The 15,113-nt window shown below is 42.0% G+C and overlaps 1 protein-coding gene across 2 annotated transcripts; it reads right to left on the minus strand.

The window, feature by feature from the left end:
- Nucleotides 1-2,607: 2,607 nt before the first annotated feature.
- Nucleotides 2,608-6,439, minus strand: FAM110D (family with sequence similarity 110 member D). 2 transcript variants are annotated; one of them, XM_069972553.1, is made up of 2 exons: nt 6,292-6,439; nt 2,608-4,105 (listed from the first exon to the last, which is right to left on the minus strand). In XM_069972553.1, exon 2 carries the CDS (start codon nt 4,023-4,025, stop codon nt 2,937-2,939), a length of 1,089 nt encoding a protein of 362 aa, XP_069828654.1. In that variant the 5' UTR covers nt 4,026-4,105; nt 6,292-6,439; the 3' UTR covers nt 2,608-2,936. The 2 variants fall into 2 exon arrangements, with proteins under 2 accessions (XP_069828654.1, XP_069828653.1); XM_069972552.1 differs by lacking the exon at nt 6,292-6,439 and adding an exon at nt 4,892-4,917.
- Between the last annotated feature and the right edge of the window lie 8,674 nt (nt 6,440-15,113).

Here is a 15,113-nt window from a genome sequence, read left to right on the forward strand (position 1 = left end):
GTTGCTGAAAATAAATAACAAGATTCCTTAAAACCGACTCTTCTCTATATTCTAAGAGGATGGAATATTCCAGAGCAGATTACTTTCTATTTTTTGGGTATATTTTGATCAGATCAGTACATTAGTATCTGTCGCAAATTTTTTTTTTTTCTTAAGAAATCAACATGGGTTGTGATTAGGGCTGAGCGAATTTACAGTTTGGCTATGTTCCCACATATTTTGCAACCAAAACCAAGAGTGGAATGAAAACACAGAAAGGCTATGTTCACTTAGTGTTGCCAAACGGGAGTATCTGTGCCCTAACTTTGCACCACCCCTCCGTCCCTCCTTCTCACCCTCTTCATCATTAGGAATGCTCCAGGCAGATTGCCTCCTATTCCCCACCTGTGGCAGCCCGGCATATGGGCTGGATCGTTAAGGACCTATGCAATGTTCAGCATGGAGAAAATGTTTCAGTGGCATTCCTAATGATGAAGAGGGTGGGGAGGAGGGACGGAGGGGTGGTGCAAAGTTAGGGCACAGATACTCCCGTTTGGCGCCGGCTTCAAGTTTAAAAGTATTTTTTAGGACAATAACTGCATCACCTGCCGAACGGACCCCAGGACAGATCTTGGATTAAAAGCAGCTATCCGAAGGTACAAACGGTTTGGGGGGGACAGATTGTGGGTACAGAGTCACTTTAAATGACGGTCATTCACTAAATTTCATCAGTGTGTGAACATAGCCTATCTGTGTTTTCAATCCACTCCTGGATTTGGTTGCAAAATACTGAGCATAATCAGAACGAAGCAAAGCACTTCATTAGGATCCACCGGCAGCTTATCTGCCTGCTGGCTTTGAAGTCCGTGCTGCTCTCCTCTGAGTGTTGGGAAAAGCTGGATCCAGTCCTGGGAAACTTTTCTCAGCACAAGCTGCCGAATCCTAATGAAGCGCTTCGCTTTGTTCTTACTGTAAATTGGCTAATCCATAGTTGTGATCACAGGCAGTTTTGCAACTTGCTTTATTTTTATGTTTTCTGTATTTAAATCAATGTTATACATATGGGCACTAGGGGGGAGATTTATCAAACTGGTGTAAAGTGAAACTGGCTCAGTTGCCCCTAGCAACCAATCAGATTCCACCTTTCATTCCTCACAGACTCTTTGGAAAATGAAAGGTGGAATCTGATTGGTTGCTAGGGGCAACTGAGCCAGTTTCACTTTACACGAGTTTGATAAATCTCCCCCCTAGGTGTCTCCCTTCCTGGCAAACTGTGCTCCATGCTCGCTCTGTGCTGATAGTTGAAATTTTCTCTGTTCATCATGCAGCTTGTATATCACCTGAGGGCAATGACCTTACCTTAGACTAATTACATTATTAGCTTTGCATGCTTACCAGGAGACTGTGCTCTGTGTTATGTAGCAATTCGGTAAGTATAGTAATCCAATGTAGATAGTGGGATAGCACCAGTGAATAAAGTGCACTTGGGATCCAATGTCGGACTAAGTAAAGCAGGGAATGTTGGCCAGTGGACTTCCACCTCAGGGGCGTTATGTAGAGTAGTAAGCAATTTAAATGGTAGACAATAGAGATGAGCGAACCTCGAGCATGCTCGAGTCTATCCGAACCCGATCGTTCGGCATTTGATTAGCGGTGGCTGCTGAAGTTGGATAAAGCTCTAAGGATGTCTGGAAAACATGGATACAGCCAATGACTATATTCATGTTTTCCAGATAGCTTTATCCAACTTAAGCAGCCACCGCTAATCGAATGCCGAAAGATCGGGTTCGGATGGACTCGAGCATGCTCGAGTCCATGAGGTTCCCTCATGAGGTTCACTCATCTCTAGTAGACAACAAAGAAGAAGCACTCACCCGTTAATGCTGTACAGCATAGTCCTTAATTGTATAACTTCAAATTAGCAGGGAGGGAGGATGCATCAGGCATGTCCTGACAATGACTTTCATGCTGATTACCCTTCTTCCGGTCAGATGCATCCAGACAACCACTGTTTCAGTTAGATTACCCTTCCTCTGGTCAGGAGGAAGGGTAATCAACACAAAATGGTTGTTGCCAGGACGCACCTGATGCCCCCTCCCTCCCTGTTAATTTGAAGTTATGCCATAAAGGACTACTCTACACAGCATGATTGTTTCTTTATTGTCTACAATTTGCATCAATCAGTATAATATCACTGTGTGGCTACAGAGGTTTTGGTGCTGTGTGACAGTAGAGCTGACCATACAAGCACCCCTAAGATTCTCTGCTACTGAATGTGGGCACACAGCAGCTGGACACAAGCACAGTGAAGACTTGTCTCGCTCCGTGTACGTTCATGAATCAACACCTAGTCATGTCTGTGAGCACACAAGGACTTGGGACCTCCTGTGTTCAGTCTCTTTTTTGAACAGAGAAGACCAAATATTAGCATGGTCCATAAATTATGGGTAAATATGAGTCAAGAAACTGCTTTGTTCAAGGTATAGGTTTCCAGTTGACCTGCAAAAAAAACTTAGATACCCAGACTGCCATTGATTTGTTATTCGGGAAGGGAACAGGCTGACAGTGATGCCCCTTTATGGCTTGGCTGCTGCAACAAAAGGTAGAGAAATAACTTTGAAAATAGCGTGTGATGTATTCAATTTATTTGTAAAGAGACATAGAGGTGGTGCTCTGTGCTGACCCCATACACCAGTGTATACACAAGTATATATCGCAAAGGTCTTTCTCTGCATTATGTTGCATTAGCCAGGATAGACAATGTACCACTGTCAACCGTCCTGGATAAAAGTTTGATAAGCGTTTTCCTCCAGACATGTTCCCTTGGAATTTTATAATTATTTACACCTTACTGTTTCAGAAATAGGATTGGTTGGTTGGTAGATTACTGTGGTTTCTTTTTCTTGCACTGAAACTCTCTATAGGTTGTAAGAGTGCGTTGATATGTTGTTACCATGTCAGACTGTAGATTCCCTTGTCAGCTGCTTACTTCCTTGTCCTCCAATACTACGTGCATGATGACAGCTATATATCCATTTTATTACCCGGGCATTACGCTCAATTACAGATACAGGAGTTTTAACTTCTTTCTCTTCTTCTGCAACCCCAATAGCCAAGCTCACCCTGTCCATGGATTCCAGACTACCCATTGGCGTGTTTCCCTCCTTTTGGTAGCTGTTAAGCAAGTTTAACAAGCTACCTTCTAGTCCACAGCTCTCAAAAAAATTTTGGGCTTCAAAGTCAGTAAAATTCAGCTGCTCCTCTAATGGGGCTTCTTGAGTATTAGAAGATGTGGGAAAATCCAAGGTCTTCTCCTTCTCTCTCCGCAGCAGAGGGGATATCGGGACTTCCGGTTTGCAGGTTTGAGTTGGATTTTGCGAGAAGCGAGAACTTCTTCTCAATAGCGGTGTCCCCTGGAGAAGCCGAATGACCAGCCCGGCCTCCTCATTATTATTTTCTTTGCTCGATAATGCCACATCCCGCTTTTGTCTGTAAATAATAAGTGAGTCTGGTCGGTTCATTCTTTTACCACTCAGTCTCCTTACACAGTGAGGTTTGGCTGCTGGAGACCCCAGGGTTGTCTGTGGGTTACTTCCATGGATGGTTGTGGACAAACTCTGGGACAAAGGCAACTTGCTAGTTGGACTATTTGTCTCAAAATGATGATTTGCTTGCTTTCTCGGGACACTGGGGCTTCTGGGTTGAAATCTTTCCAACGGTGAGGAAGGCCTTGAGATGACAAAAGCTTGACACACATCCTCACTATTGTCAAAATCCGAGTCACTTTGCTTCCGAGGTTCCCGTTGTGTGGGTAAGTTAAAGAGGTTGTGAAAAGAGTGTTCAGTTTGTAATGGTGGACTAGAAGGTGATAGACTTGATTTCCTTGACAGCACCGGGGTGAATTTAGTATTTATGGCTGGGTTTTGCCTCCGATGTATCACTTGTGGGGATTTCACATACTTGGCTTTATCTGCCTCTAGACGGTCCGATGCAGTCACCCTTCCATTGGATCCACTGTGAGGTAGAAGATGTGCCATTGGAGTCATGGTAACATCCAATCACTGGAGTCTTGGATTGCTGAAGGATGGTGCCATGTGGTCTGCACCGCAGTCAGTCACCGGAGCAGCTGTCAAATACAAAGAATACACTTTTATATCAGAGATAGATTGCCGTTAAGATCAACCCAAAAGAAACAAAATAATAATAAACAAAATACTGAATAATACAGCAGATAATAAGATAAAAATTATTAGGCAAAGGGGGGGAGAGCAGAAAAAAATTATACACACACACACACACACACACACACACACATATATATATATATATATATATACACACACACATACTGTATATATATATATATATATATATATATACATTCAAATGCGTATACATACAAAATATACATATATACACACTGAAACACATACATACAGTATAAATACATACACACACACATATATATATATATATATATATATATATATATATAGTTATACACACACACACACACACCCTCACAAGTTTCCTGCATCCTTATCCAACCAACAATTCAGAGATCTAAAAATACAGGGACATCTGAGACAACTAGAAATAGATCTCCACAACACGCCACAACCCGCGCAATGGTGGCCGAGCAACGGATGAATTTAACTACAATATAAGATTTGGTAGAAAAATAAGCACAACACAGGCGGACAATGGAGAGACCTATAGTATTATATATAGTATAGTATATAGGTAATAATAAACATCTCAAATCTCTAAATATCTAAAACACACAAGGCAAATCAAAAAGAAATATCTTTAACATTCTAATGTAACGACAATGGACAAACCGAGGACTTATCATATGTGAGAGCGGATATTGTATAATGGACCATGAAGAAATCACAGATACACTCCTCACCTCAAGCAGCTAGTACAGAAGGTCCCGACTGGCCATGAATCACATCTTTTAACCTGTAGAAGAGGTGAAGCCTGTGAGATAGGTCCACAGCTTGCAAGATAGACCAAAGCCTGTGAGATAGCTTCAAAGCTTGTGAGATAGGTCCAAAGCTTGTGAGATAGGTCTAGAGCTTGAGAGATAGGTCCAAAGCCTCTGAGATAGATCCAAAGCCTCTGAGAAAAGTCCAAAGCTGTGAGATGGGTCCAAAGCTGTGAGATAGGTCTAGAGCCTGTGAGATAGGTCCAGAGCTGTGAGATAGGTCTAGAGCCTGTGAGATAGGTCCTGGTTGTTAGGGCAGGTAGGTGGCTGAAGTACAGAATGGGTGCGTGAGAGCAATAAGTTACCTACTGTGTCATAGTGCAATGTAAAGTGTGAATGCATGTGCGTGTCACACAAGGAAATCTCCACCCTTTCCAGACACAGTCTCCTTTCTCATCCGTTTGTTGACTGCCCTGGACATTAACTCCTCGTACACCATGTAAACGTAACCCTTACAGCGCCTCTGGGCTTCACAGCACTGGGAATGTTGAGTCCCCAAAAATCCTTATATTCAACAGCAGTTTGTGCCCTTTTTGTGATTCTTAACCCCAACTCTGCTTTGTACAATCTATCTGTCTATCTATCTATCTAGTTAATTTATATACAGTTTATCCTGCTTCTATTGTTATATAGTCTGAGCTTATAAATTTATTGTAAAATCTAGAAAAGGAAAAAAAAAAATGAAAAAACAAAAACAACAATAACATCCACCACATTTAGTCTATGTTCGCACAAGGTAAAATAAAAGCTAAATATGACTAATTTTATAGGGGAAAAAAAAGTCTGTATTTGACAAAATGAGATGGTAAATACTGAGCATGTTTATTATCTGGACGCTTCCCAGTAAGAAATATCGGTGGAAAGTGGCGGTCTCGTTAAATAGATGGCCGCAAGTAATGATCATGATGGCTGCCTTCCCTGATCATATTACGCAGTGGGAACACAGCCATACGGTGCCGGACTGTTCTCATCCCACTTTAAGGCTATGTTCACACAACGTCAAAAATAAAGAAAAGTCGTCCGATTTTGAGTTTTTGCCGCGATTTAACTGACTACAATGGCAATGCATTAAAGTCAATCGGAAGACGGATGTCCAATGCACTAATGCATTGCATAACAGTAATGTAACGGTTAGTAACCCCAAACTAAAATAATGTGCAAACACCAGTCATTGCACTAAAGGGAGGCCAGACAGCTAAATGACGTCCGTTATTTTAGACTCAAAATAACGAACGTCATTTTAAACAGAGCTGAAAAAAACGTTGTGTGAACATAGCCTAATGGAGAACATTATTATATTGAACATACGACCAGATAGTTACCTTAAAATGACACGTGTATTTTACCTTTAGCATAATATATCCCCAGTGTATCAGAAAACATTACAGGCAAGAAGGACGAGGAGTTAACATGGATGAGTCATTATATCTCACACTAAATGCAGATACCAGATGGCAAAGTCTGGTCAGGGCAAACAGATGAATAAACAGCACAGCCGTCAGACATTCGACACTGGGCGTTTCTGTGTTTGTTCCCAGGGAATGATTGCAGTTTATTACAGACCTTGGAGGTTAAGCAGCACAGTCTTCTCTTCCTTTAAGTAAATGACACTTTTCACTCTTTTTTTCCCAGTAAAAAGTTAAAGACACGTAAATCATTCTGCTGCTTCTGCTGGAAAGATATAAGATATGATAAGATATTAGTCACTAAGTATTCATTCATTCATACTTGGCAAATAGTAAGATGAGAATTCCCAGTGTTAGACCCAATGTCTTCTCATCATCCATGTGACCAGTGTCATCCTCAATATATGAGACAACTGTGTAAACACTTCCCCAGAGGCCAGAATGAAGCTGAGCTGTTTAGGTAACAGTAAAAATGACCCTTCCCCATTACGGCCATGGACACCACCACCTGTTTTCTATTCTTTTCAGATCTGTGTTAAAGTTTTGTGAACAAAAAGGGTTGTTGTCAAATTTATATACTTTAACAGCTGTACAGATTTGTAAATTATTTTTTTAGTTTTTATTAATTTTCAGAATGTAAATAATCTAAGGTTACGAGGGACAATAAAATAAACAATAAACTTTATATTGCCCAAGTATAGTTAGAAATAAAAGTCATAAAAATGTACTATAAGAGAGAGAACAAAAATACATAAGAAATACTACTAATAAGTACCTGATAAATAAGAATGACAAACTGAATACATGATAAACAAATAATTTTAATAAACTAGATGAAGAAGAAAGAGAAAAGAAAGATAATTGCTTGGTGTAATAGCTAGTGTTAAACGGCAACAATCAGCCGACATGCACAATGATGATCCTTGTCTTTCAACATTTTGAAAAAAAAACTTCAGGGATAACGATGGTCTGCTGGCCATCGCTCTGTGTAATACAGGGGTGTCAAGCTCAATTACACAGTGGGCCAAAATTTAAAAATTGGAGAAAGTCGCGGGCCAACCTTGATATTTAATGAAGAGTGCATGCAACGTTTCTGGCACTGCCTATCCTAAAGTAATTGTCCCCACATGGTAGTTACATATTATATCCCTCAAGCAGTAGGTAATCCCATAATTGTGGCCCATGTAGTAGCTTCCCCAATAGTGCCCCACATACTAGCCAGGCCTACCATTAGAGATCTACATAGTAGCCAGCCCTTCCAATAGTGCCCAATATAGTAGCCAGCCCTCCCAATACTCTCTTATATAGTAGCCAGGCCTCCAAATAGTCTCTTATATAGTAGCCAGCCTTCCCCAATAGTCTCTTATATAGAAGCCAGTCCCTAAAATAGTCTCTTATACAATACCACCCCTCCCCCATATTTTTTTATAATAGCCAGCTCTCTCCAATAGACTTAGAAAGTAGCCAGATCTCCCAAGAGTCTCTTATGTAGAAGCCAGCCCTCCCAAATAGTGTCTTATATAGTAGCCAGCCCTCCAAATAGTCTTTTATATAGTAGCCAGTCCTCTCAATAGTCTCCTATATAGAATCCAGTCCCTAAAATAGTCTTATATAGTAGCCAGCTCTCCCCAATAGGGTCTTATATAATAGCCAGCCCTCCCCAATAGTGTCTTATATAATAGCCAGCCCTCCCCAATAGTGTCTTATATAGTAGCCAGCCCTCCCCAATAGTGTCTTATATAGTAGCCAGCTCTCCGAATAGTCTTTTATATAGTAGCCAGTCCTCTCAATAGTCTCTTATATAGTAGCCAGCCTTCCCCCATAGTTTTATATAATAGCCAGCTCTTTCCAACAGTCTCTTATGTAGAAGCCAGCCCTCCAAATAGTCTCTTATATCGTAGCCAGCCCTCCAAATAGTCTCTTATATAGTAGCCAGCCCTCCAAATAGGCTCTTATATAGTAGCCATCCCTCCCCCATAGTCTCTTATATAGTAGCCAGCCCTCCAAATAGTCTCTTATATAGTAGCCAGCCCTCCAAATAGTCTCTTATATAGTAGCCAGCCCTCCAAATAGTCTCTTATATAGTAGCCAGCCCTCCAAATAGGCTCTTATATAGTAGCCATCCCTCCCCCATAGTCTCTTATATAGTAGCCAGCCCTCCAAATAGTCTCTTATATAGTAGCGGACTGTCTCTACCTCCTGCGAAGCCCCTCCTGCACTTCACTGCTCCCCGTACTTACCCGTTCATACATTACTGGGTCCGGTTCAGTGAAACTAGCACCCACTTAGGGCTCTATTACATGGGCCGATTATCGTGTGAAAAATTGTTATATTGTTTGAATTTAAACTATAATCTTTCTGTGTAATTGCAGGCAACAATCGAAAAATCGTTCGTATGTCATTGATCGTTGATTTAGATCTGAACCTATAATTATTGTTAATCGTTCGCTGTAATTCCACATTCGTTCGCTCAAGTTCCGCATTTGTTCACTAATCGTTCAGTGTAATTGCACATTGTCCATTGTTTTGCTGGGATCAGAAGGAATAAACAATCATAGTAACAATCGCAATAACGATTGTTCTGTGTAATATGGTGAACGGTTTCAGGTTAAAAGTAAACAATCTTGTTTGCAATCGTTTATCCTTAAAAATCGCTCCATGTAATAGGACCCATACTGACTTGTCTTGGCCTTTTGACTCTGTGACTTATATTGGGAGCGCAGGGAAGTTTCCATGTCTTTGCTATAGTTCTATTACTATATACTATTCTTGCTGGTTGGGAAAACACAGAGCTAAAGCCAGGTCAGGGTTTTAACTCTTTTTAGCTATGGCTGCTACAAAGTCAAAGATTTCTAACCAAAAGGAGCGTATAATTGGGCAGAACCATCACATATGAAGGTAAGTACCTTTTATGCCACAACCTCTCCAACACTGCCCAGGGTAAGGGCCCTATTCCACCGGACGATTATCGTTCAGATTATCGTTAAATTGTTCGAATCTAAACGATAATCGTTCGGTTGAAATGCAGTTAACGATTAACGACTGAACGAGAAATCGTTGATCGCTTTATAAGACCTGGACCTATTTTTATCGTTGCTCGTTTGCAAAATGTTTGCAAATCGTTCGCATTGAATAAGACATTGTTTGGTCGTTCGCAATAGATACGAATGCAATAGCGAATAAATAGCGAAGAAAAAACGATCGCAATTACGATCATAAGTAACGATTATCGTTCCATGGAAATGAGTGAACATTTTCAGGTCTTTCGCAATAGCGGTCGTTTGAGATCGTTAATCGTTAACGATTATGCAAACGATAATCGTCCGGTGGAATAGGGCCCTAAAAGGGCTCTATTTTGGAGATGTGAGATACCATCTCAGAACAATCTTTTAAGACATCTCCCAAGTTTCAGAAAGTTATATAGATTTGTAATTTAGTTCTGTCTAAAGTAATAGTACTTCTAATTTCAAGTCTTCCAGTACTTATCAGCTGCTGTATGTCCCACAGGAAATGTTGGTTTCTTTTCAGTCTGCTCTCTGCTGTCACCTCTGTCCATGTCAGGAACTGTCCAGAGCAGCAGCAAATCCCCATAGAAAACCTCTCCTGCCCTGGACAGTTCCTGACATGGACAGAGATGGCAGCAGAGAGCAGACTGAAAAGAAAACACCAACTATGGGAATTGAGAACATCGCTGTGAATAACTATAGGAATAGAGAACATCGCTGTGAATAACTATAGGAATTGAGAACATCGCTGTGATGTCAGAAAACTGTTTAATGTGACCCTCTTGAAAAAATGTTCCTATTATCTTTAGACCACAAAGAACCCATTTATCAAGGGAAATATCAGGTGTTACAGAATGGTAGGGATTGAAGGGAAATTTGCTCATTGACAGAGGTCAGTGTTTGTAATTTACCCCAAGATATCAAAGCTGCTGCCATGCTAGAGGACCAGGTGGGAAGTGGTTTCTGGGGAATAAGGGAAAGAAGTGACAGTAATGGCTTACCCAATAGTTTGTTCAATGTGTGACCATCGCTTATCATTTGGAGAGTTCAACCAGGAATACATTCGATCTAAAGCTGCTGCCCAGTAATAATTAGATATATCCAGAGTTGACAGCTGCATCTGAAGACTTACTGTCAGCCATCCCTGGTGGTCTAGTGTCTGGTGCCGGCCGGGGTCTGCGCTGTAATGGCGCTGATCCCGGCTCAGCATTCTATTGCTTTTGGCTGCAGCAGCCATAAGCAATAGAACATTGATCTATGAGAGATCAGTGTGCATATACTAGAAGTCTCCCAGGGGGGCTTCTAGTATATGTATAAAAAAAAAAAAAAAAAAAAAAAAAAAAAGTGTTATTATTAAGAAAAAGCCCCCTCCCCAAAAAAAAGTCAGAATCACCCCCCTTTTCCCATGTTATAAATAAAAATAAATAAACAAACATGTTTGGTATCGCCACGTGCGTAATCGTCCGAACTATTAATTAATCACATTCCTGATCTCGCACGGTAAACAGCGTCAGCGCAAAAAAATCCCAAAGTGCAAAATTGCGCATTTTTGGTCGCATCAAATCCAGAAAAAATTTAATAAAAAGCAATCAAAAAGTCGTATATGCGCAATCAAGGTACCGATAGAAAGATCACATCATGGCGCAAAAAATGACACCTGACACAGCCCCATAGACCAAAGGATAAAAGCGCTATAAGCCTGGGAATGGAGCGATTTTAGGAAACGTATATTTGTTAACAATGGTTTGAATTTTTTAAAGGCCATCAGATAATATAAAAGTTATACATGTTACATATCGTTTTAATCGTAACGACTTGTGGAACATGCATAACAAGTCAGTTTTACCCCAGGGCGAATGGTGTAAAAACACAGTCCCCCCAAATTAAAGAAATGTGTGTTTTTTTTCAATTTCACCACACTTTGATTTTTTTTCTGGTTTAGCAGTGTACTTTATGCAAAAATTCAGCTCGTCATTGCAAAGTACAATTAGTTACACAAAAAATAAGGGCTCATGTGGGTCTGTAGGTGGAAAAATGCAAGTGTTATGGCCTTTGAAGCACAAGAAGGAAAAAAACGAAAACGCAAAAACAAAAATTAGCCTGGTTCCGAAGGGGTTAAGAGCGTTTTGCAAGAAGAGCTCACAGTTTTTCAAAATTGTGACTTGGTTTAAGAGCATTGCTTTGGTTTAAGAGCTCCCTGTACTGAGTGGGAGCGGGAGTGGGGGAGGGGCAGGGCCTGCACAGGGTGGTCTACAGCACTGTACTCTGACCCAGGAAGTCTCCCTCATCTTCCAAATCATAGCAGATCCAGATCAGGCTGGGGCTTACATCAGGGGACAAGACTGTGGAGGTAATCTCTTCATAGCTGTAATCCCTCTCTCCCCGGACATAGAGCACTGCATTTGCCCACATCTGCCCTGCTCATTCCTTCATGCTCCCTGCAGTCTCTGTCAGTCCTTGTTTCCCATCCTCTCCATTCCTGCTATAATGTGCCTGCACTTACACACAGCCATTCAAGCTGCTGTGTATAAAGTTTTTGTCACTGTCCTCCTGTTCTCACTTCCTGATTGGTCCATACTGAACACACACCTTCTCCAATGCTGTCATGTGACCACAAAGACCTCTGGCAGCAGCCCTGCTTCTCTATTCTAGCCTGTTGTACTACACTACTGCATTATGGGGATCTGCAGCTCCATCTTGTATCTGCAAACTGCTGCTGTTTATCAGGTTTATGCAGTTACTATACATTATACTACACATGCTGATTGCTATACTGTACAGTAACTTATATCACATATTCAGCTGTTTCTCATTGTTTGTTTTATCTGTTCTACAGGTTATTCAGAATAAAAAAAAATCATTATTTTGGGGGAGTGAAACCAAATGTCTGAATTTCAGTGATTCCGTATGGGAAAATTTGCTTTGCTTTAAGAGTAATTTGGATTACAAGCACAGTCCCAGAACGACTTATGCTCATAATCCAAGGCACCACTGTTTTAGATTGGCAGTGGGATAATGAAACAGTGAAAAAGTAAAGAATCTTAGGGAGAACCATCATGTTAACAATGGCTATGTTACCTGCCCATGATGAGAATACATGGGAATATGACTGAAGCATCTGAGGAATGGAGATTAGGAAAGGGGTAAAATTATGTTTGATTAAGAGTTTGGTAGGACTGGTTAGATTTATGCCTAGGTATGATATGTGGGCATCATTCCACTGGAAAGGATAAGTGGCTTTGATATGTTTCATCTTATCGAGCCCTACATGCAGTATTAGAGACTTATGATCATTGATTTTATAATAAGAAACATTTCCCCAAACAGGGACAGAGCCGTTTGTATTTCTGGGAGGGAATGTTTGGGATCAGTAATAGACAACAACACATTATTGGCATAAAGTCGAGTTTTCTGTTGATAAGAAACGACTTTTACTTCCTTGATATTGTTGTTCTGCCTCACAGTACATGGTCCACATCTCCCTCTTTCTGTATCTGCACACCTCACAGTACATGGTTCGGTTCTCCCTCTGTATCTGCACACCTCACAGTACATGGTCTGGTTCTCCCTCTGTATCTGCACACCTCACAGTACATGGTCTGGTTCTCCCTCTGTATCTGCACACCTCACAGTACATGGTCTGGTTCTCCCTCTGTATCTGCACACCTCACAGTACATGGCTCAGTTCTTCCTCTGTATCTGCACACCTCACAGTACATGGTCTGGTTCTCTGTATCTGCACACCTCACAGTACATGGTCTGGTTCTCCCTCTGTATCTGCACACCTCACAGTACATGGCTCAGTTCTCCCTCTGTATCTGCACACCTCACAGTACATGGCTCGGTTCTCCCTCTGTATCTGCACACCTTACAGTACATGGTCTGGTTCTCCCTCTGTATCTGCACACCTCACAGTACATGGTCTGGTTCTCTGTATCTGCACACCTCACAGTACATGGTCTGGTTCTCCCTCTGTATCTGCACACCTCACAGTACATGGTCTGGTTCTCTCTCTGTATCTGCACACCTCACAGTACATGGTCTGGTTCTCCCTCTGTATCTGCACACCTCACAGTACATGGTCTGGTTCTCCCTCTGTATCTGCACACCTCACAGTAAATGGTCTGGTTCTCCCTCTGTATCTGCACACCTCACAGTACATGGTCTGGTTCTCTCTCTGTATCTGCACACATCACAGTACATGGTCTGGTTCTCCCTCTGTATCTGCACACCTCACAGTACATGGTTTGGTTCTCCCTCTGTATCTGCACACCTCACAGTACATGGTCTGGTTCTCCCTCTGTATCTGCACACCTCACAGTACATGGCTCAGTTCTCCCTCTGTATCTGCACACCTCACAGTACATGGTCTGGTTCTCCCTCTGTATCTGCACACCTCACAGTACATGGTCTGGTTCTCTGTATCTGCACACCTCACAGTACATGGTCTGGTTCTCCCTCTGTATCTGCACACCTCACAGTACATGGTCTGGTTCTCTCTCTGTATCTGCACACCTCACAGTACATGGTTTGGTTCTCCCTCTGTATCTGCACACCTCACAGTACATGGTCTGGTTCTCCCTCTGTATCTGCACACCTCACAGTACATGTCTCAGTTCTCCCTCTGTATCTGCACACCTCACAGTACATGGTCTGGTTCTCCCTCTGTATCTGCACACCTCACAGTACATGGTCTGGTTCTCTGTATCTGCACACCTCACAGTACATGGTCTGGTTCTCCCTCTGTATCTGCACACCTCACAGTACATGGTCTGGTTCTCTCTCTGTATCTGCACACCTCACAGTACATGGTCTGGTTCTCCCTCTGTATCTGCACACCTCACAGTACATGGTCTGGTTCTCCCTCTGTATCTGCACACCTCACAGTAAATGGTCTGGTTCTCCCTCTGTATCTGCATACCTCACAGTACATGGTCTGGTTCTCTCTCTGTATCTGCACACATCACAGTACATGGTCTGGTTCTCCCTCTGTATCTGCACACCTCACAGTACATGGTTCGGTTCTCCCTCTGTATCTGCACACCTCACAGTACATGCCTCCTCAGTGACTTCATACAATTGGCAGCAGGCAGAATCTTGTATCCAATAGCCTGCTAACCTGCATACTCTGTGCTCCCAGTGACGACACGCTTACACAGACGGACAGTAGACTTCTAAGTGCTGCAGTAGTGTCCCACCAGAGCTGTCCCACTCAAACCCTGTCCCTGTAGTACAGTGCAGTCTTTTCCTGTTCTTTGTGTTGGAGAACAAGTCCTAGCATGCACTGACTGCTGCAAGCCTTCAAGACCTGCTGGGATTTGTAGTTTTCATTACAGCTGTGAAGCATCTCTTTTCCATTACATGTCTTTCTTCCCTCCACAAACATTTAGGCCAGATTACCACGTACCATATCGCAGTGAATTCCACTGCGATACTTGGTACCATTATAGTCTATGGCCCTGCATGCTGGCAGTACATTGAAGTGAAAACAGTGACGGTCTTGTTTAACTACTTAGCTGTCATTCAGGTAAAAATAATAAACAGCCCATACTGTTTTTATTACAGTATTGTATTGCCCCCAAAAGTTATACAAATCACCAATATACACTTATTACGGGAAATGCTTATAAAGTGCTTTTTTCCCTGCACTTACTACTGCATCAAGGCTTCACTTCCTGGATAACATGGTGATGTCACGACCTGACTCCCAGAGCTGTGCGGGCTGTGGCTGCT

This window comes from Dendropsophus ebraccatus, chromosome 5 (assembly GCF_027789765.1).
Source record: "Dendropsophus ebraccatus isolate aDenEbr1 chromosome 5, aDenEbr1.pat, whole genome shotgun sequence".
NCBI lineage: Eukaryota > Metazoa > Chordata > Amphibia > Anura > Hylidae > Dendropsophus > Dendropsophus ebraccatus.